Source organism: Micrasema longulum, unplaced genomic scaffold (genome assembly GCF_059751315.1).
Source record: "Micrasema longulum isolate JH-2025_06_02 unplaced genomic scaffold, ASM5975131v1 h1tg000859l, whole genome shotgun sequence".
In the NCBI taxonomy this organism is placed as follows: Eukaryota; Metazoa; Arthropoda; class Insecta; order Trichoptera; family Brachycentridae; genus Micrasema; species Micrasema longulum.
In genome coordinates, this window is record NW_028278051.1 from 140,801 (window position 1) to 164,519 (window position 23,719).

Sequence of the window (23,719 nt, forward strand, 5' to 3'; positions counted from 1 at the left end):
TTGGATTTAAAATGAATCTGGTTTTCTCCAGCTTGAGACTGTGGCATCAAAGTCGAGCATTTTGTTTAAGCCTGAGCATGTGATCAAAATTTGTGCAGCTATAGTGACTTTTGAGTATCTCGTGTGTCTCTATCAGGTCACCTATTTCTCGCCGTTCCTGCAGTGTTGTGAGACTAAGAGTTTCCAGTCTCTCCACATATTGAAGGCGGTTTAGGCTCAGCGACAACTTTGTACCTTAACTTTGGACTCTTTTCAACAAATCGATATTCTTAACAAAATAGGGATAGGGGAATGAGTCTACAAAACTTTAATTCAAGATTTTATTTTAAAAAAAACTAAATTTATTAATTTATATATTTGACACTTTATATAAATATACAATATACATACATATAAGGGCGGGCATGTTGCCTTAAGGCAATTTCTTCCTACCTACCCAAACCGTTAAGAAAATTATAAATACATGGACATATTGAATCTTACAATTGTATACACAAATTAAAAACAAAGATTAACAAAATAAAAATATTTAAAAAAATAAATTACACTTTACTATGAAGAGTGGAGAAGGGATGGGAAGGAAAGAAGGAGAATAAAAGAACAATTTAAATGTTTAGATAGTAACATTTCAATCTTGACTTAAATGTAAATAAAAAAGGGGCGTCTCTAACATTAGTAGGTAGATTATTCCACAATCGAGCGGCTACTACTGTGAAACAGGAGGCAAGAAAATTAGATCCATGACAGGGTATTTAAAGGGTTCTCACGTTACTAGAACGAAGAGATAGTCGTGAATAGTAGTGTTGTGAAAGAGGTTGGATGAGCTCTCTCAGATAAACAGACGAAGTGGGATTATTTAAAATATTGTCAAGAAGTGATAGAATGTGAATGTTTCTTCCATGCCTGATACTGAGCTAATGTAGTTGCGTGCGATACTCGGTTATGTGGTCAAATTTGTGAAGATTAAAGATATAACGAATAAAAATATTCTTCAATAATTCTAACTTATCAAGTAATTCAGAGTTAGCATTTGGATAACATACATCCGCATAGTCAAAGAGTGGAAGAAGTAAGCTCTGGACTAATGTTTGCTTAACATTAAATCATGCTTAATCGCCTCTTTTGTAACGATTCCATTTTAAAATGAATTAGAGGTGTATGTCCTTATCGATGTCACCAAAGAGAATAGTTTTTTTTATTTATTTATTCTGATTAATAAATAGTTGGTATGGAGGATGCTACACTATCAAAGCATACTCCAATCGACTACGAACATGAGCAAAGTAAAGAAGTTTGAGAATATGTGGGGATGTGAATGGCTTTGAAATACGGGATATAAACTCAAGTATTTTATAATCTTTTTCGACTACTGAATTTACATGATCTTGAAATGTGAGTTTACTGTCCATAAATACACCCAATTTTGTGTGTTTTTATTGAGCGGTTTACATATTTCCCAGATTATTTACAGTTGTGATGAATGTATTTTTTTCTTCCTAATGAATGATATGACAATATATTTATCACTAGCGGACCTGACAGACGTTCTGCCCGAACGTTGGCTTGCCTGCTATTACGTTAGAAACATACTTTTTATTAATTAGTAAATGCCTAGGTACTTGTTTATGATTAAATTTAAAAACTAAATTTTTTTAATATTCAAATACTGAATGAGGGTAGGTACCTAGGTATTTGTTTATGGTTGAATTCCAAAACATAAAATTTTTTTTTTTTCAAATATGGAATTTTTTGGCAAACGTCAAAATCCGGTTTTCTCACTAACAGATGGGTGTACTTATCTAGGAATACGATTTTTTTAATGTTTAGAATTTAATGTTATTAAGTATTACCAAAAATCCAGGAAAAAGAAATAAATGGGAAAAAGTTATGAGGAATTTAAGGAAAGAATCTTATTGAGATCCACAAAAAGCAAATGCTGTTTGGAAACAAACTTGTTTGTACACAAAAAATCAACATCTTTCCTTTTTTTTGTAAATGCATTCTCCTCGAATGCAGCCCTGGTGGATCGATGAATGAGACATTTATGCTCGTTACTTATTTTTTACATATTAGATTGAAGATTTAAATATCAAAGAACACGCACAGCGCAAAGACCTATTTTTTTTTTAAAACCGCACGTAAATCGGTTAAGCCGTTGAGGAGGAATTCAGTGACATCACACGTACAAAAGAATTATATATATAAAGATAAGCTGATTTTCCTTTCAGTAGCAACACATTCTGACTTAAGTCAACTTGCAGTTTTTTACAATCCTTAATTGTTGACACAACTTTAAAAAGTTTTTTTTTCATTGGAATATAATAGGAATAAAAAAAAATTAATACATAAACTAATATTATTTATGTAGGAAGTAAAAAACAAGGGTCTAAGACTTAAATCTTTTGGAATTTTTCTATCAGTCTGTCTTTTTATTGGTGGCTACTAAACAACCCTTAAAAAAGAACTAGAAATAATAAATCCAACAGCAAAAGTATTATGTGATACAAAAGTATTACTTCTTCGCAACAAATTGGATGAAATCTTGTTTTTAAGTCAGCATATAACTCAGCAAGAAACCTCAGACAAAACTTACTCTTTCATATCGATAACCATAAAACTAACTATGGTTTTCATGCCCCTATGCCCAAAATTCTTATGTCTGCCAACAAACATACTAGTCTTGATTTCTTTGATAACAAAGTTGTCTTCTTTCATACGATCACTGAATCAAATTCCATTATGAACACCTCTTTTCCGCTTCCACTCCCACCAAGTCTACTTGATACCATTGTGTCTTTCTACTTTCCTCTATAATAATTTTCTCTGTATAAATATGTCCTCAAAAATGCCCATTAGTCGTATATACATGTAAATAAATAAATAAATATTAAAAAGCATACAGTGAAAGTAGAAGCTGTAAACTGTAGCAAATTTTGTGATTGTGTCTCTATAAGCGCGAGCGAATTATTACTCGGAGGATTATTTGGAATTTGGACGTGATATTTTCAATATTATTTTTTAAATTTCGTGTAATGGCTTGATATTCTCGGTTTTCGAAAATATAATAACACGAATAAAATAAACATTACCCCTCTATTCTAATCCTAAAAAAAACTACTTTAAATGAACGGGTTAAGCCATTTCTGTTCATCTTTACGCTACACACCCTAATCTGAGCTCCCTCCTCTCCCCTGAAGCCTCCGGCGTGGCGTTAGGATTAATGAAAGTTTAGAAATAAAAGTTAGCAGGGAAGCTTTTACTGCTCGTATTTATGGCAGGATACAATAATTATTCCTAGTCAGGAAGTGTAGGTTCCTTGAGAAGCCAGTTGGAGTATAAGGGAATGATAGAGAGGACCTGAGTATCCATTTTGAGCTCAATACCCTCCCTTTTTACATAAAAATTTGCATTTTTCTAATGATCACGATATCAAATGCTTGAGGCCTTGCGGTGTCATTTTTAAATCCCTTTTTTATTTCAAAATAACTCATTTATTTACATATTTTTGTTACATTTATTCAAACAAACACATATTTATAACAAAAACATAATAGTCCAGTCCTTGTCTACAAAAATTTGGACAAACTCAAAATATTGTTGATAAACCGACCTGGTCCATGAAGAAGTATAGAAATTGTAAAAATAACATTTTCAGGCGTTGCCTAGTATGTAGGTGAAATTATTCAATTAAATGAATCTCACCCGCGCAAATAAAGGTTTCAGCTCTTTAACTTCACAAAAATCAACATGTGAAAGAATTGAAAGAATATAGATGTTCAAATGTGGACAGAATGGTGAATTTTACACAGTGTGTAAAGTGGCCACTGAAACCAGCCATTGACAGGTCATAAGTCCTGTAGATACCTAGACTTCTACATTACCTTCTCTTAAATGTTCTTCATCTCTGTTGTAATATGTTTAAAAAACATAATAACTTATCACTAACTCTATGAGCGGCCTCCGTGGTGTAGTGGCCAAGACGCTTGACTCACGCACGGAAGGTTCCGGGTTCGATTCCCGGTGAGAACACAAAAAAAAATTAATGTGATTTTTCTCAAGCCTGGTTGTTCTGTAATGTAATTCACCACAGTAATTGGGCCTCCTGGCCTGTTGTGGTGCAAAAAAAAATTAAATGAAAAAAAAAAAAAATGAGGCCTTGAGCCCTGTGTTAAGTTATGATTCAACATAATGGAAAGTGGAAGCATACAAATTATTAAAGAAAAGCAAAAATTAAAATTAAAAATGATTACGTAAACATATATTTCAATAAACATCTGTACAGCACGCTTTATAGTAAATAAATCTATGCTCTTTCTCACAGCAGTCTCCTGCGAAGGTCTTTTTCCTTAGACAAAATCTAAACTTGTACACTTCTTCTGAAAATGGCTCTCATTTCGGAGAACTTAAAATGTTCATCCAGAAAATTATACACTCTTGGGGCAACAAAAGAGAAATTTCTCTGAGGAAAAGTCGGACGTGTTTTTGGTATTAAATAATTAAAACTACCGGAAAACCTCGTAGGAGCATTCTGCTGGAATCTCCTTCTGTAACTAAACTTACTAATTTATAATAAAACCAAAACTCTAAAACTGTTTCATGCATTTCATAAGGACAATATGATAGAGATTAATTATTTGGATTTGTTTCGAATTAAATTTTGTCTGAAATTACAGATTAAAAACTAGATTTAAAAAGCTTATTTTTTTAAATGAATAGCGTATACATTTATTTTTAAAAAAAAAACATTTTTACTGACAAAAAATTGTGTTTCAATATGAGCAATTATTTTTCATTTTTTATATCTATCGTATTCCTCCAGTAGCCTTTATTTAAATTAAAAATAAAATGTGTACCCACACACGGGCTAAGCCTTTGTGAGTTTTTTTTGTGTTTATGTAATAGTTTTTTTGTATTTGAATCATATGTATACCTATTGTAAAATGCAAAGAAAATTTTAAAAAAAAAGTTTTTATTCACCGATTACCCACATGCAACGACTTTATTATAATTTTTTTTTTTGTGATAATTTTTTTCTCATTACTTTTATACTTAGCACTGTTTATGTTTTTTTTGATTTTGCACACACATTATTTTAATTATTAATTTGTGACGTTTCTGGCCGTACTTATTTCAAATGAGGAAGTTTAGTGCTATGGTCAATTGGGTAAAAAAAAATCTCTTGCATGTGGTAAAAATCAGAGCATTTGATTGTACTGCGAAGATTCTAGAAAATAATAATTAATAAAAATGAACAACTTTGCAACGTCACATTTTTATTGTTATGTTGTTGTGACAACCGGCAAAAGATTCCCGGTTTCCAGTTTCCGGGGTAGCCATGTTTTTGACGTTAAGCTGGTACCAATTATAATTGTACGGGGTTCAACTTTTAAATGTCAGAAACAAAAACAAACCATTTTTGGTTTCTACAAACTAATCCAAACATGTTTAACGATGACGTAGAATGTCTGTAAGTCAGCGGTTCGTATAAACGTCAGTTAAACATATGTTTTTTTTGCTTATCAGCTATGTTTCACTTTTCAGATGTGTGTTTTAATCCCTCACCAACTAGAACTGACTCTGAAAATTAGAAAACTTAGTGATCAGATGAAAAATCAAAGCATTTTTCAGCATAGTTTGATAGTGCATAAACAAATATATTTTTTAACCCCTTTGTCATACTTAAACGCAAATCAATACTTTTCTTTGACATATTTGTAGTTAATACAACTTTAATTTGTTTGAGTTTTGACTCCGAAATATAACAGAAATCTCCTTTGAAAAGTAGGAACTCGTAATTTGCATTTTTAGTTTGACAATCTGGGAATCACAAGCAAAGGAAAGATCTAGATTGAAGATACAAAGCTCTGAATTATTTATTCTATGCAAATATTAATAAAATATTGAGAGTCTCATAAAACACAAGTCTTTGTTGTTGTCTATACAAAAGTCGTACAGTGTTTTATTAAGAGAAAATAAGCAGTCTTATACAAGATGGCGCAAAAGCCTTCATTCTATCTGAAGGTGCTATAATTTTTGCAAATGGCACTTCTGCTTTGACATTTATGAAGTAAACAGATACAAAATACACGCCAACAAGACATGAAGCGCTATACTCCTCAAAAACGCGGATAAATTGATGAGAATTCAGGCGCAGATTTCCCGGTCCTCCGACACCAACTAGGCAAATACTACGGCGTTGAGTCGCTCGCCTAGAAGAGTATGGGACACTACGAAATGCTGTCAGGTCTGGCCGGCCCCGGAACAAATATTTTGCTGAGAATATCGCGGCTGTGGCTAAAGATGTCGCAGAGGGCCCCGGAGTTTCGACCAGGTGACGTGCCACGCAATTGGTTATCAATCTAAGACTAGTTTACATGGGGCTAGTTGACCCAATAATTCAATATGGATTAAGAATATGGGGACTAAGTTTCAAATCTTATACCGATAGAGTCTTGAACTTACAGGTACAAATCTTAAAAACTATCACGCCTGTTCAAATAAAGATTGAAGCAAAAGACAACAATAAAACATTATTTGATTATGTTAACGTTTTGCCAACTAACAAACAGTGTCAGTATAAGAACATGACAGCTCATTTCCTCGATTGTAGTTTTAAATCCAAAGTAACCCACCAGATCGTTACCCGACAAGTATTTGCACAGGAGCTGACGGTACCACGGCAGTAAAACTACTATGGAGATAGAACAATGGGGAGTGTAGTAATAAAACTGTACATTTAATACCAGCTGAAAATCGTGAGGAAAAAAACCTAAATTCATTTTTAAAAATAGTCAAAAAATTATTAAAAACAGCAAGTGAAACATAAGTGTGCATTTAAATATATTTTATTATTAAACTATGTACTAATTTATTATTATTATTTTTAAATGTAATGTAACCCGCAGACAAGCCTTGGCTTTGCGGGAGCAAAAATACAATTATGTATGTTACTGATTTGTTAAAATAAATAAAACTTTTTTTTTTTTTTTTAATCGGCTGTCTTTATGGAGAATTTTGGTTAAAGACTTAAATATGGTCTTTTAAAAAGTGCAAACAGTGTTTCAGCTGTAAGCCGTTGACCACCAAGCACGTGTAACCGACGCTCAAGCTATCTTAAATCTCGACCACGAGGAAGACAACTATTTATCGAAAATCATCATGAGCGACGAGGCTCATTTTCATCCCTGTGGATATGTGAATAAGCAGAATTATCGCTTCTGAGGCATTAAAAATTATCTTACAATCCATGAAGAGCCATTATACCCACTCAAAAGTACTGCATGATGTGGTGTTTACGCTGGGGCATCATCGCGGCTTTTTTTCGAAAACGCCGCTGGCCAAACGACTACTGTGGACAGCGAGTGCAACAGAGCCATGCTCAACGACTTTTTCATTCCTCAATTAGATTCATTGGGATTGTGGTGACACACGTGGTTTCAACGAAACGGAGCAATGGCACATACAGCATGAGCCACAACCAATATTTTGAGGGCTGCATTTCCGGGTAGCCTAATCTCTCGTTTTGTCGATTGGCACTGGCCGGCAAGATCGCTCGATTTAACCATTCCAGTCTTTTTATTGTAGGGTTTCTTGAAATCACGGGTCCATTTCAACAAACCTCAGACTGTTGAAGCTTTAAAAGAGAACATCCGTCAAGAATGCGAGAACCTATCTCCGGAAATTCTGGAAAAAGTGATGGAAAATGCCATAAATCGGACCCGCATGGTCATCAATTCTGGCGGCGGCCACTTGGCTGATATCATTTTTTCGACTTAATGGGAAAAAAATAAGATATCAAATAAATACATTTCCAAAGCAGAACGAAATTTTTTCATTAATAAAAAAATTACAGCCAAAGAACATCGGGTGACAACTTCTGCGCCACCTTGTACAATGTACTTTATACAAAACAATCATATTAAAGTGTTGCAACAGAGAGAGAAAATACTTTTAAGAAGGGATTATGATAATATAGGCATTTGCAGGGCTTATGACTTGTCATTGGCGGTGTAATATTCACCATTATGCCCATGATTAAACATGCATATTTCCTGTACTCTTCCATCTGTTGATTTTTGTGAAGTAAAGTAGCTGAAACCTTTATTGAAGCTGGTGATATTTTGACCGAATTATTTCACCTACATACGAACTAGATATTGCATAGATTTATATGATATTAAGCGTATTGTCTAGATATTTATTGAAATATATTTTTATGTAATCATTTTCAGTGATTATTTATGCAATTATTTAATAATTAATAATAAACATGCTTCCACTTTCCATTATGTTGGGATACCAACTTAACAGAGAACTCTTTGCCTCATAGAGTTAGGAATACGTTTTTTTTGTAATATATGTATATGTATTTGTGTGAATAAATAACTAAAAAAATAAAATAATAAAATACTACTTTTTTTTTTTTTTTTCTTGGACCAGTTGGTTTTATCAACAATATTTGAACGTAGTTATGCAGAAAGCAGCCAGCCATAGAAAAGTGAAACTGAGATAATAGCACCTTTGTGAAAAGAATGAATAAACAAATCTCCACAACAGTTTGAATGTTTTTGACTTTAAACAATGATAAACAGGAAATATATTGGTTTTCTTTTTACATTACATACAAGAATTTAAATATGTATTTGACCATTTTTAATGATTTTGAAATTCTTTAAGATTTTCTAGTACTGTGGGTGTTTTCTGCAAATTGAGAAATACCGTTTTTGTGATTGATACTATTTTCAGAAGGTGATTAAAACAATTTTTTGTATGAAAGTGGTCTGGATGTTTTTATCAAAACATATAATTGACTTTACTGCACCCGAAAACATCAGTAACTCATTTTTTCAAAATTGTGGACTGGCTGCTTTCTGCATAACTACGTTCATTTTGTGTCTTCCCAAATTTTCATAGACAAAAACCAGATTCAACCGCCTGGAAGTTATTGATATCAATATGATAACTAAAGAAAAAATTATTGCGCTCTGTTTTATTCTCAAATAAGGAATTGCAAGTCTGTTGGTTCCTGTGTGGCGGTCGTTCAGTACTGAATTCATAAGTCTGCGCACGCGCCAATCGAGATCTTACAAGCTTAGTGGAAGCAATTCTAACAAACCAAACCATGTTTATTTTTCGGGTACGAGTGACTGTTTTATAAAAAAATTATCTCTTTAATCGGTCAAAAAGCTGATAAAATATTGAATTATAAAATATAATTATTTTATGCTGAAATAATGGCATAAAATAGCTTTTTGTTTATTGCAATGTGACCATAAGACACATATTTTGCCTACTGTACATCCACGGAGACTGGACCGCTGTGCACTTTGCTTTTTTTATTTAGTCATAAAATAGTACAAACATAATAGAGGAATGTCCTAATATTAAGTTATATCTAATTACACTTATTAATTATTCTTATTAAATAAATATACTAATTAATTATACTTATTAATTTTAAAGTCCCAGCAACGCAGACCAGAAACCAATCTCTATTCAAAATTTCTAAATGTTCCATTGAATCTTTTCAAAATTCATTTGTAAATAGAACCTGCAATATGTGTAATCAGAAATTAAGTTGTATTGATATTAATAACATATCTTTAACTTCCTTTAAAATTGAAATTTCCGAAAAAAGTTTAGGTTATGATGTTGCGCCTTGAATCCGCAGCCTATAATATGCAGGTTATGTGCAGTTCTGTATGTAGGCACATAATAAATTTACACTGTATGGTCAACTATAGTTGTATTATATATTATAATGTTCAACTGTGTGACCAATATTTTTTTTATTTATTTATTTCTTAAGTTAGCTTATATTAAAACTAATATAAACTATTATGTACATTTACATCATCTATATATATTTACATTTCCTTACAGTAACTTATACATTTATTTTTAAATTCTTTCAGACACTTTTCATTCTTCATACATTCAGGCATCTCATCATACATTTTTAAACCCTTATACATCAAACAATTTTGCGACTCAGCTCTTTTCAATAATGGTAGTCTTATTTTATCCTTTTGTCTAGTAGCATATTCATGACAATTTTTGTTTAAGACAACTTTATCCTTTAAATATTTTGGTAATTTATCGTGAAAAAATTTATGTATAAATATCAACATATTCAATTTAAGTCTTCTCCTTACAGATAACCATTTTAGTTCATCTCTCATTTTTTTTACATTGCCCTATTTATTTTTCTTAAGAACTATTCTCATCGCTTTATTTTGAAAAATTTCTAGTTTATTTAAATTTCCTTCGTTTGCTAAAAATAATATTGTTGAGCAGTAATCTATATTTGGAAGAATGATTGTTTTGTAAATTAGTTCTGCAGTATCTTTATTTAATTTATTTCTCAATCTACTAAGGAAAAATATTTTTTTTGATATTTTTTTATTAACGTGTTCAAAATTTGCATTTAATGTCAATTTTGAATCAAGTATTATCCCCAAATATTTCATTTCATTAACCTTTTCTTTTATATTTAAAAGTAGATATATTTTTAATAATACGAGGGTTGTGTAAAAAATAAGGTTCTCTTTTTTTTTTAGGTTTAAGGCATATTTTATTTGAACTACAAACATATTGAAAAGCTTAATTTCTTATCTATTTTTCAACATAATCACCAGATTTTTTAACGCATTTTTGTCGACGTCTCGAAACGTTGTCCACCCAAGTGTTGCTTTAATTTTGGAAACAAGTGGAAGTCACTCGGTGCAAGATCAGGGATGTAGGAATCCTGTTCAACGAGATCCCAGCCAGAATTTTCGATTAAATCCTTGGTTTGGCGAGAGACTTGCGGGCGCGCATTGTCGTGGTGCAGTCTAACGTCTTTTGTCAGTCTTCCTCTCCGGCGATTTTAGATGGCTCTTCTGAGTTTTTTCAAGGTCTCGCAATAATTTTAGTGATATTTAATTTCTTTATTTAGCACGTTAGACATAATTTCGAATTGTACATTGTTGGATTTATTGCCAAATGGCAACTTCTTCCAACCAACTGATGAAGATAATTTATCTTGTTATTGTTATTAAAGATGATTTCTCTTTTTATTGCTATCTTTATTTAGAAATGTTATGTTTCTTTTTAACTTTTTGTATAATATGTTTACTAAATTGTTTAGTTTTAATTTTTCTATTATTTCATACTATGTACTACATGATTATTGTGCACTGCTGTGATTATTTCTGTCAATTATTATTCGTTTGTAAAAGGTTCTTTGAACCGTTGACAACAACAACAACAACAAACCATCACGCCGTTTCCCCGTAGGGGTAGGCAGAGAGGATAGAACGCCATAACACTCTATCTTGGCATACAGACCTTGCTTCCTCTACATTCATACATCTTCTTATGCACGCACGCCGATTATTGCTACTTTTGACATGTCCATCTTCAAGTATTCGATGGACTTGATCGTGCCATGTCTTTCTCGGTCTTCCTCGTTTTCTGCATCCATCAACATTTGCATCGTAGATCCTTTTAGTCGTTCTTTCGCTGTCCATTCGCTCTACATGTCCAAACCAACGCAGCACCCTTTTCTTAATTCTGTCAATAATGCATGTCTCAGCCTTACACACTTCACGGATCTCGACATTTGTGCACCTATCATACATCGTTTTACCACACATTCGCCTGAGGGATCGCATTTCGACAGCATTCAACCTACTTTCATCATTATTTTTCCAATTCCATACTTCGCTCCCATGCATTAGAGGAGTTGGAACTAGAACTCCGTTGTGAACTGCTAGTTTAGCCTCCTGCGATAAACATTTGTTTGCCAAAGTAGATTTTAGTGCACCGTTCACCCTGTTCCCGGCACTCATCCTCCTTTCAATATCTTTATCGGCCTTTCCGTCCCTAGTAAGCATACTTCCCAGGTACACAAATTCTTCTACCTGATTCAGAATATCTCCGTTCACGCTGATCTCACATTTAGTTATATTTTCATCCCTTTCAAAAACCATCACTTTCGATTTATCAACATTCATAAGCAAATCGCTTTTCTCGCATACCTCGTAGACTTTTGTTACTAAGAATTGAAGGCCTTCTTTGCTGCTAGCAAGAAGCACGGCATCATCCGCATACAGAAGACAGTTAACAGTTATACCATTCATTTTTGCTCCCATTCTTAAATCTTTCAGTTCTTTCATACAGTGATGAAGAACCAGATACAGATTGAACCGTTGATGTATAAATAAATAAATATTGTGTTATTAGCTAGTAAAATAATAGATAGATACTTACGTATTTTTTACTTAACAGTTAGATAGATCTGGGTTACTTACCCTAGTTAAGTCAAAATAAATTTATAATTATGTTACAATTTTATGTGTATATAAAGTAATATAAAATAATAATTTATGTACTTTTTCCGTTTGATTCTTTTTATGGGTATGCTTGATAGCTATAATTTACGGTCCGGCTTAAAAAAAGGACATAAATTATTCCAGATATCAGACTGCTTTGCAATCCTTAATTTATCAAGCCCGCATCGTTAACTTTCTTCTACAGCCCTATTTTTTGCCAAATTAATTATGTCATGGTTACTGTATTAATTTTCAAAATAATTCATTCAAATGTTCGAGATAAAGGGAGCAGGTTTTAGCAGGCATAACCTGATTTTCATTTTCTAATTGTGATCTACTGACAATTTGAAAATGATGACCACACAATTGAAATTATTGCGTAAATCGTGTAAAACCATATTTTTTTTTATATAAAAAAATTGTGCCATAACACAAAACCTAATATATAAAGATTACATATTTTTATTTTATTTATATTTATTGTATATACGGCCTAAGCCAATTACAACTGTTACATGAAGAAACATAAATGCAAAAAACTGAACAAAAAAAACATAAAACTAATTAGCAAAGACAAACAAGGGCAAAACAATAACTGTATAAAATATATATTTATTAAAACGAAAGACCTAAGACTTCGAGCTAAACCATGTCAATCCAACTTCATCCCACACTGTTTAGTCGCGAATAGATCTACGAAAAGCCGGAAGATCTATACCAAAGAATTCCAAGTCGTGTGATATATTGACTCTTCTACACATTCTGGACATTGGGGCATAAAAACTAAAGTTGCTCTTAGAAGATTTTATAAATAGAAGATTTTGACTTCTGTGGACACGGTTGGAAACATGAAAAGAAATTGATTGCAACAGAGATGGGACATCACTTATAGCATTACGAATTTTGAAAATGCATATAAGGTCCATCTCAGTTCTACGTCTCTCCAATGAAGACAGAATAAGAGATTGCTCTTTTTCAGAATAGGAATAATTACCCCTTTGTAATCCGAGCAACCATGTCAGTTTTCTTAGAAAACGGTGTTGGACAGACTCGATATGGTCAATATGAGTCCTGTAGAATGGAGACCAAATAGGAGAAGCGTATTCTAGATGGGGTCTAACTAGTGAGCAATAAGCACGTATATTATATTAAACATATCAGTGTTTTTCGAAAAAACTTAGTCATAAAATGAAAATAATATTAACTCTTAGTTTTTTTCTTAGCTGGACCATGTGGCCATACACAAAATAAACGTAAAAAAAATATCAAAAAAAAAATTGTTTGGAAATAATAAAGGTATAAATATATTTTTTCCGTGTTCGGGAAAATGAAGAATACAGTTTTGTGTGTGAAATAGAACCAGAATCATGGACACGTGTTTTCGACTCGATGGCAGCTCTCAGGTAAAAATCCTCTAAAAGGAAACCGAATGGAGAAAAGTCGACCCCGTAGTGTAATGCTTAGGGCGTTCTTCTACCATTTTTGACGTCCAGGATTCGGTTCCTGGGAGGATCGACATGAAATATTTATTTATAAGGTGGTTTGACACTGCAGTATTTCGTTGTCACTGGACCGACCAGAAACGCAAGACTGATCTACCTTCGTGTAACGTGTGATCGAGATATGCTGCATTTACTTTATCAATGCAGTACCCTATGCACCCCCAGGCGACGATTTTTTTATTAATCAAATTATTTTGTCTTTTAAAAATTAAAATTTTATTGCAACATCGGTAAATATCTCATTTAATTTTGTACTGTGTTAGAATATAATAAAAAAAGTATTCAAATAATTATTGAATTATGGTTTTTGTTTAAATTATTGACTTGTGGTCAAACATCTTAACTAATGTTAGTCAATATGAGTATATAACCACTTACTGACTTTTTGTTTACCGGTTAAAAGACGTACCCGTCTCTTCGTCAGGACACTCACTACACCAACATGCAAATACTAAAATGCATTTTTTTATTTACTATCACCGCAGTATGCAAAGTTTTTACGCAAAATTCATAAATTACATGCAGAATTATAGGGGATGCAAACACCACCAAATTCTCGACAAAAATACGTTATTTTCAGATTTCATACTAGGTAAACGATTCAAAGTTATTTTTATTTGTATTTTACTGTGTTTATGATGCATTAACTAAAATACTCGTATTTTTCAGTAAAGAGCAAAAATAATTGATTTGAATTTGATTTCCGGTCTGTGGTCTCAAGGTAGTATTGTGGACTCACGGGACAAAGGTCCGAAGTTCAAATCCCACTCTACCACAACTCGATTTCCATTTTTCCAGCTTAAGTTATTTACGACATTTAGGAAATGGTCTGAAAATTTAAATATTTTAGTAAGTAATCAGAACTTAAGTAGGTATTTCTCTTTTTAAAAAAATCAATCACTTTAAATTGTAAGCTTGTGTAATTATTATTTATTTTAAGTTAATGAATATTTTTTCTGTTGTTAATTATTATGACTCTGCGGTCACAGCGTAATAACTGATGGAATAAGCTAAAATTTATTAATTGTAATAAATGCTTTGTAATGCCGTATTAAATATAAATAGACTTCATGAACTCGGCAATAGTTATTCCCACGTATTTGATATATTTAGTGTAGGGTATTGTTCCTATAGAACAAACCTTTTCAACTTTTTCAAAGATGGTGAATGGTAATTATATTTAATTATTCATGCATTTCATAATATTTACAGTTTTTTGTTCACTTTGCCCAGCTGTATGAAACAATTCGTATGATTTTCTTGTTGTATTACTGTAGAATGTTTTATTATTTAAACATTCTACTAAATATGCTGTATAATTTTTAGGTAAATTTTTTGAAAATAAATCTTGTATAATTTTTTGGGTTTAATTTTTTTTTTATAAATCTTGGGTAAAAAAAAATTTGTTTAGAAAAAAAAAATATCAAGCCAAATATGTTAGTATTATAAATGTTTGTAAAAGGCAAATTTGCCGTTTATGTTAATAAAATAAAATAAGCCTATTAATTTAATTAAAAAATATGCGAATAATCTCTGGGCGGCACTGTTTGTTTCGAAAATCCCAAATTAGAGGGCAATAAGAGAAAAGGGATAATGCTACCTCTCCTCCGTCAGCAAGTGGTTGGTTGGTGTGGGGGCGGGTGGCCCCAAAAGTGGTGCCTCCCCACTGCTCGCCAGTGCCGCGCTGCTCGCCAGCTTCAGCCTGCAAAGCAAACAATTATATGAACCCTTCCCTTAATGTGCCAAAAAAATCCGCGCGTTCCTTTGCTGTGCAATCAATACGCATACAAAAATGAGGGATTTAAAATGAATCATTCCTAGGTAATTGATTCAATTAACTGTATTTAAAGCAAAAAGTAAATTTTATATCTAATCGCAAAAAACATGAAAAAACCACTTGCTTATGCTCACAGCACGAGCAAATAAACCACCCTTGGCGGAGCTCCGAGAGCAACTAAGAGCAGCTGGCGTTTTGTGGCAGTGATACAGGCTGGACTGCGTCTTGCGTAAAATTGTCTCTCGCGCTCGCGATATATATGTATATATATATATATATATACGGTCGAGAGTGAGTCGTAAAGAGTTTTCGAGACAATCGTACATTTTGTATTCGTTTACTTCATCGCCGCGACAGTGCGACACACCAGTTAGCTTTTGATTGTGAAGATGATTTACCTCCGATCTCTGATAAAATGCTTTCTCTGTGCCCTATAAGTATTTAATGTTTATTGATAACTTATTTCAAACGAAGGAATACTAAAAATCTTAACCCTGTTTTTTTTTTTTATTACGTAGATATAAAAGTTATTAGTTTATTAATTATAAATTTAATGCGAATAGTGACATACAAGGGGCGGGGCGTTGACAATGCAATGAAGCGTTTTCGTGGAATGAAAATTTATAAAAATAAAAAAATATTTTTTTTTTTTACTCATTAGTATTTTATAGACCCTTATTTATTCATGATTATCTTAATAAGATCTTAATTCAGCCAGCGATTAAGATTGTACAGTACATTTTATCTTACAACCGTAAAAAAATATATGACGCTTTTTAATGCATTATCACGTGTGTTTAGATTTTATAATCACATGTAAAGTAAAGCTGATATTGATATCTTTAACGATACATTAAATAGTTATGGGAGAACTACAAACGAATTTTTAAAATTATATGGACGCCGGGTATATGACCAGCCAGTTCCATTTCTGGTTGGCAGCCCTATGGACCACATCGGTAATCTTTGTTCTCGCTCTAATCCATGTATTGGTTTTTCTGTCTCTCAACAAAATACCCAGCATTCTCCTTTCCATGGCTCTCTGTGTCACTGTTAATTTGTGTAAATTTTTTTTCGTGAACACGAAAGTTTCACAGCCATATGTCAGTACAGGGAGAACACAAGCATCAAAAAGTTTCAGCCCATATAGCCAGAATCACAGACTCTAGATGGACCAAAAGTCCTGGAATGGCGACCCAGAACGGGTAGAAGAAGTGTCGGCAGGCCTCAGACAAGGTGGTCTGATGACATAAGACGAATTGCAGGAAGAGGTTGGATGCGGTTGGCTCAGGATAGGGAAATATGGAGACTAAAGGGGGAGGCCTATGTTCAACATTGGACAAGAGACGGCTAATGATGATGATGATATGGTCGCTTATGTTAGTTAAGTAAAACTGTAATAAATTCTTTTATACAAGCTTGTCTAATAAAAAAAATATTATTAACTATTTTTTTACTTATTTGCACATATTTTGTTTACATATTATGAAAAAGTTTAGCTCTACAGGAAATTATATAAAAAAAATGTTTCTTTCACTATGTAAAAATTAGAGTATTAAATTGTGCGGCAAAGTTTCATTTTCATGTATGAAAAAGAATTAAAAAATCATTTTAATAAAAACGAACTTTAACTACCTTGAACGACGTATGTAGCTCATACAAATCGGTTGTGAAAAATTTCCGGTTTACGGTAAATCAACGCACCAATCGGCAGAACTGACGGAGAAGAAGCGGACGTGATTTTGAGACGTCACACGCGGAGTAATTTGGGAAATACAAAACTTTAAAAAATCATTACGTTGATAATACGATACACTTCTTATTAATTTTTTGATTTTTAACTTTGTTTAATAGTCTTTAAACAAGTAAAAAATGTTAAAAAACACTGAACTTCCCAAATGATGAACAATATCTAAACATGACCAAATATGATTATTTTACTAACGTCGAATGTATTGTTTATTTTTTTCAATATTTGAGGCACCAACTTTGTGGTTATTCATTATAATAAAATAAATAAAAACAACTTTAAGAAAATAAATAAAACAACTTTGTTTTTCACCATTAATTTTTATTTTCCACCGACCGGTTTCAAAGCAAACAAGCTTCTTCGTCAAGGTTTACGTAACTAATGAATTGATTCCTTTTTTTTTTTTTTTTAAATTCATCAATTCATTAATTACGTAAACCTTAATGGAGAAGCTTGTTTGCTTTGAAACCGGTCGGTGGAAAATAAAAATTAGTGGTTAAAAACAAAGTTGTTTTATTTATTTTATTATAATGAATAACCACAAAGTTAGTGCATCAAATGTAAACTTTATAAAAACAACTTTAATTATATGACCACTTTTTTTTTCTACCGACTGCTTTCAAATCTAAACAAGCTTCTTTATCAAGGTATACTTAATTTAAGAATTATATCATTTTTCATTTTATCAATGTTCACTAAATATCACATATGGAGCATATAAATCAAGTCTTGTAAAGATCGTATATATATCACATTACGCTTTCTATCTTGACAAGACTAAAATACTTGATTTAAAAGCTCCATATTGTAACTTATAGGTATGTTAGCCTAATAGGATCACCTACATGGTATGTATGGATTGCTAGCTGCTAACGTTGGCAACAAACACAAATTAACCTAAAATGACAGTTAACAACTTATTTTTTAATGACTGTCTAGATTCCTCAAATATAGTCTACAGTACTCTATAGTTAAGAGAATTATACCAACAGAGATTTACAAACAAAGAAGTAATCATGATCTCCTGTACAAAACAATCAAAACTCTGCATGTTCAAGGATTACTGTGGCTTTGCATCATTTTTGAACAACTTAATAGTAATACATTCAAGTTTCCTCTCAATCATAACCATAATACATGCTTCACGTCTAATGATGGCTTGGTAGTACCAAAAGTATGTAATAAGTATGGTTATGGAACTCACAAATATTTAGTACCTAGCATTTTTAATATATTGCCGAAAAAACTTAAATTTAACTCTTATTGTAACAAGAGCAAAATAGGAGAGTGGCTCTTTAACTTCACTTAAATCAACAAATGGAAGAATTGAAGAAATATGGATGTTCAAACATAGGCAAAATGGTGAATGTTACACAGTGTGTAAAGTGGCCACTTAAACCAGCCAATGACAGGTCATAAGCCCTGTTAATGCCTTGACTTCCATATTCCCTTATTTAAGGTATTCTCCATCCCTGTTGTAATTTGTTTATATATATTTTGTCCATTAAAAGAAATAAAAATAAAAATTGCATACTATCCTCTTTTCAAGCATTTTTGTCCTAATCTCGCCCAATTTACAATAACTTACTGTTCTTAAAAAAATATTTAAAAAAAAAATATTATTGAAAAATATTACATATAGTACATGAAATTAACATTTTTATATGTATAAACTTATATGTATTTATTTAATATGTAATATATTATCTTTACTAACTTTGTATACTTTGTAGAAATCTGTTATTGGTTCTGGGTTTATACACTATATCTGTTTGTTTACTATAAACATCTATGTAGAACTGTTGATTTCCCAAACAAAATAATTAAAAATAAAAAGTTATTTAAATATCTCTACAGTCAATAAAAAGTCTAGAAGTTTATTGATTTATTCAAATTTACCAAACGAAAATGAATTTTATAAATGTGAAATTCGCAAAAAAAATGTTAAGACAAACCAGAATTCAACTTTTCACTAAATGTTCCCATAATGTGGGTATTTCATGAATTTAACCCTTCATGTTAAAATTAAATATAACATAATCAATTTCTAGAATTAAGTTGATCTTTCTAAACCTGTAATGGCGATCATAATATTACTTGCGAAGTTGGAGAATGTACATGGAGATCCCGTATATAATTCGAGTTAAATTTGATTTCTTCAACGTCTCCTAGATAGGTTACTGTATTGCCTTCAAAAACGTCTGGAGTATTGAGCGGAATTGGTCATCATGTAAATTAAGTCAAATATCTCTTCTTGGGGAATATATGATAACATCTCAGAGTGAAATTTGACTCTAGAAGGTCGAAGGTTTTGAGGTTGGACATTTCCATTGTAGAGCGATTATTACCTCCTGGCATTTCGCTGAGTAAATTTGTAAATGGTATTACTTCGGAATATAATAAACAAAGGAATCTTATGATAATAATTATAAGATAAAAGGTTTTGAGATAACATAATCATGTGGTCATGTGAGGCTTGTTCGAACAAACATTATACAAAAATGTAAGAAAATCGGTCTAGGAGCACGCAAATTATACAAAAAAAATATCGAGGACTGACGTCGAGTTTTGACGACCCACGGGTTGGTTGAAGACTATATTTCTTTGTTTCGAGTTTTGCCACGCTCTGTCAAGTATTCGAAATCACATGGTTCAGTATTTTTAGCTGCATTGTCAACGAATTTTTCGAAAGGATGGAAATTTTCACGTTACGTTGTTTAACTTGTGCTCGGAAATAACAGGTCTGGCAACGTTGCAAGTGCGCGCGGAAAAAAAACGGGGCTAATTGACGTACAGCACCTTTTATGAACTAATTCATTATTTATTTAACTTTTTGTACATGATGTTATTTGAACATTGGCGGGCTTATTGCCAAATGTCAATTTCTTCCAACCAACCAATAAAATAAAAGTTTTATTTTTATAATTCAAGTTACAGAACACATTCAATCGAAAAAAAAAGATTAAAAAGCTAAAAATATATAAAAATAGAAATAAACGTATTTGTCTATAAATTACCTTTAATCAAAACTATTACTTAATGAGAAAAAGGAAAAAAGAGAAAAGAGGAAAAAGGAAAGGAGGAAAGATTAAGGAAGAGAAAGGAGATGTTTCTTCAGACGTGAGTTAAACAGAGAAAATGTAGTAACATCTTTGATGGTGGATGGGAGATGATTCCACAGTCGAGCCGCGTGGACACTATATGAGTTAGAGAAGAAAGAGAAATTGTGGATGGGTATTAAGAGAGTGCCTTGATAATTAGAACGAAGAGGTAAACCATGAACTGATAAGCTTTGAAATTTTTCACGCAGGTATATAGGAGCGATAGGACTATGAAGTACATTGAACAGAAGTGAGAGGGAGTGACAGTCTCTCCGCTGTCTAATTTTGAGCCATTTCAGTTGCCTACGATAATCAGAAATGTGGTCATATTTCCTAAGACCAAAAATGTACCTTATGCATGTATTCTGAAGTCGTTCAAGTTTATCAAGTTGCTCACAGCTTAAATCAGTCATGGAAACATAACAACATGTAATATTTAGTAAACATTGATGAAATAAAATAGGATTTAATGCATTCATTAACCTTTCTCTAACTAAGCATCCAAAAATTCCACATGATTCGAACGGGGGACCAAACGACCCCACCGCCTTCTTGTATATGGCGTCAGAAGAATAAAACGTTGGAAGTGTTTATTACCGAGCAAAAATTTATTCATGTTTTCGCGTACACATATTTTACTCATTCGTGTATTTTATTCATTTGTGTTAGTTTTCCAAATACTTTTGTACATAAAGTGAAATTAACCCTTGAATAATTTACGTCTTTTTTGTGCTAATATAAAAATGAAAAAAACAACAATTTCAAAATTTAAAAACAATAATAGGAAAATGCTTTTTTCTATTAATTTTACGATTACAAAAAATATACGGTAAATAGCTTTAATAATACTTGAGTTATCGAATTAAAATCTGTCTATGAGGGATTCAAATCCCCCCCTTCGGTCCGGCTAGGTTAAGTATACCTAGATAAATAATATTTTATAGCTTTGAAACCGGTCGGTAGAAAAAATAATAAAAAAGTCGGTTAGTGGTTATATACAAATATTTAATAACATTTAGTTTAAAATAGTAAAGAACTCAGAATTGCTGAAACTGTTACAGGAGTGCCAGCTGGATGACAAGGATGTTAACTTCATAAAGAATCTTTACTGGCAGCAGACAGCTGTGATAAGATTAGGTCACAATGTAACGAGAGATATTTTAATTAAGCGTGGAGTGAGACAAGGCTGCATATTATCGCCCTTACTTTTTAACTTATATTCCGGTAATGGGCTTGAACATCAATGTGGCCAAAACAAAGATGATGGTGTTTAGCCGAAACCCTCACAATAATGCTGTATTGCGAATAAATGGGCAAACAATCAAGAAAATGACGAACTTTAAATACCTCGGCTGTCAAATCACTTCTGATCTGAATCCGGATAGGGAAATAAGATGCAGAATAAAAATAGCACGATCAGCATTCAATGACATGAAATCATTCTTCTCCGGTGATAGTCTTAATTTAAAACTGAGACAGAGGATGGTTAAGTGCTATGTGTGGTCAATACTACTTTACGGGGTTGAAACATGGACTCTCAAGGTGAACTTCATGAACCGATTAGAAGCTTTTGAAATGTGGCTCCACCGGAGAATGCTGAGAATCTCGTGGACAGATTTGGTGACCAACGTGGAGGTGCTGAGACGAGCCAGAGCCGAAAAAGAACTACTGTCCTCAATAAAACAGAGAAAACTCGCACATCTAGACCATATCATGCGCGGAAGCAAATATGAGCTTCTACAGCTGATCACGATGGGAAAGATCGAAGGAAAGCGTGGAGTTGGAAGGCGACAGATGTCCTGGCTGAGAAACTCCACGACTGGACGGGAGTGCGCGGGGTTGAGGCCGGAACGCCTACTCTAGAGTGATCGCCAACGTCGGGGAGACCTGATATGGCACAAAAAAAAAGAAAAAACAAGTGGTTAAAAACGAAGCTATTTTATTTTAGTAATGTTTATTGTTTGTGGATCATGATGAATAAAATAAAATGATGTTCTTCTATGGTGTTGACAATCAAGAACGTGCGTGCGTTTGTATCGCGCCTTGCTGGCGAAGTTATTCGCTCATTAAATGCGAGCGTAATTTTGGAGCAATATTATTGGCAAAGTTTGTGTAATTATTAAGGATTTCGTTCCAAGGTTCAGTCTAATGAAAGGGCTGAAGCTTTCGCGAGAACCCCTCCGTAAATCTTTCTAAAGAGTTACCACACCCTGAAATTGAAATTGTTAATGCTTCGTATGTGTTGTTAGCTACTTTTAAACTATTTTATTAAGAAACGGGATAAAGTTTGGATTGGTTGTGTACTATACTCTTACACGGTTTCAAAATAACACGGTAAAAAAATGTAATATATATCTACATCTAAATCTGAATTCTAAAATTAAAAACGATTAGACTTGTGCTGCACAACATTATTACACGCATAGAGGTATATTTTTCTTTGATGAAATAAAAAAAAAAGAAAAAAAAACTTCAATCAGGAATAAAAGATATTTGAGGAAAAAGTGAAAAAAAAAATTTAATTCTTTTTTGTAAAGCACTGATTAAAAACACCAATTATTTATTTTTGCAATTTACATGTTATCCTAAAAATGTTTATATTTAAAAATAAAATATTCAAATTATTGTGAGACACCACTTCCCATTGTGTACACAAGTATTGTTTTTTTCTTTTACGTAATGGGAAACGTTAATGTAAATATAGTATGTATTGACAACAACAACAACAAACCACGACGCAGTTTCCCCGTAAGGGTAGGCAGAGAGGATTGAACGCCACATCACTCTATATTTGCATACGATCTCGGTTTCTCTACATGCATACATCTTCTCATGCACCGATTATTCCGACTTTTGACATGTCCATCTCAAAGTATTTGAGCCACGTCTTTCTCGGTCTTCCTCTATTTCTGCATCCATCAACATTCGCATTGTAAATATTCTTAGCCGTTCTATCGCTGTTTATTTGTCCCACATGTCCAAACCAGCGCAGAGCTCCTATCCTGATTTTGTCGATAATGCATGTCTCAGCCTTACATAAGGTACGCATCTCAACATTTGTGCATCTTTCGTACACAGTTTTACCACAAATTCGCCTGAGAGATCGCATTTCGACAGCATTCAGCCTACTTTCATCCCTGTTTTTCCAAGTCCATACTTCGCTCCCATACATCAGGGTCGAGACCAGGACTCCGTTGTGAATAATATGTATTGAATTTATATAAAAATTATATTTAGTAGTAATATTGTATACTTATATTTATTTATTTGTCTAT

At 32.6% G+C, this 23,719-nt stretch overlaps 1 protein-coding gene across 1 annotated transcript in view; it reads right to left on the reverse strand.

The window, feature by feature from the left end:
• The window catches only part of LOC148278574 (cyclic nucleotide-gated channel alpha-3-like), a gene marked incomplete at its 3' end in the record, with an annotated part of 169,032 nt that overhangs the window by 140,166 nt on the left and 5,147 nt on the right, over positions 1-23,719 (reverse strand). The window contains exon 3 of the mRNA XM_088231187.1: positions 15,417-15,518. Within this exon, the coding sequence (XP_088087313.1) occupies positions 15,417-15,518 (102 nt within the window). The remainder of the gene's footprint in view (positions 1-15,416; positions 15,519-23,719) is intronic.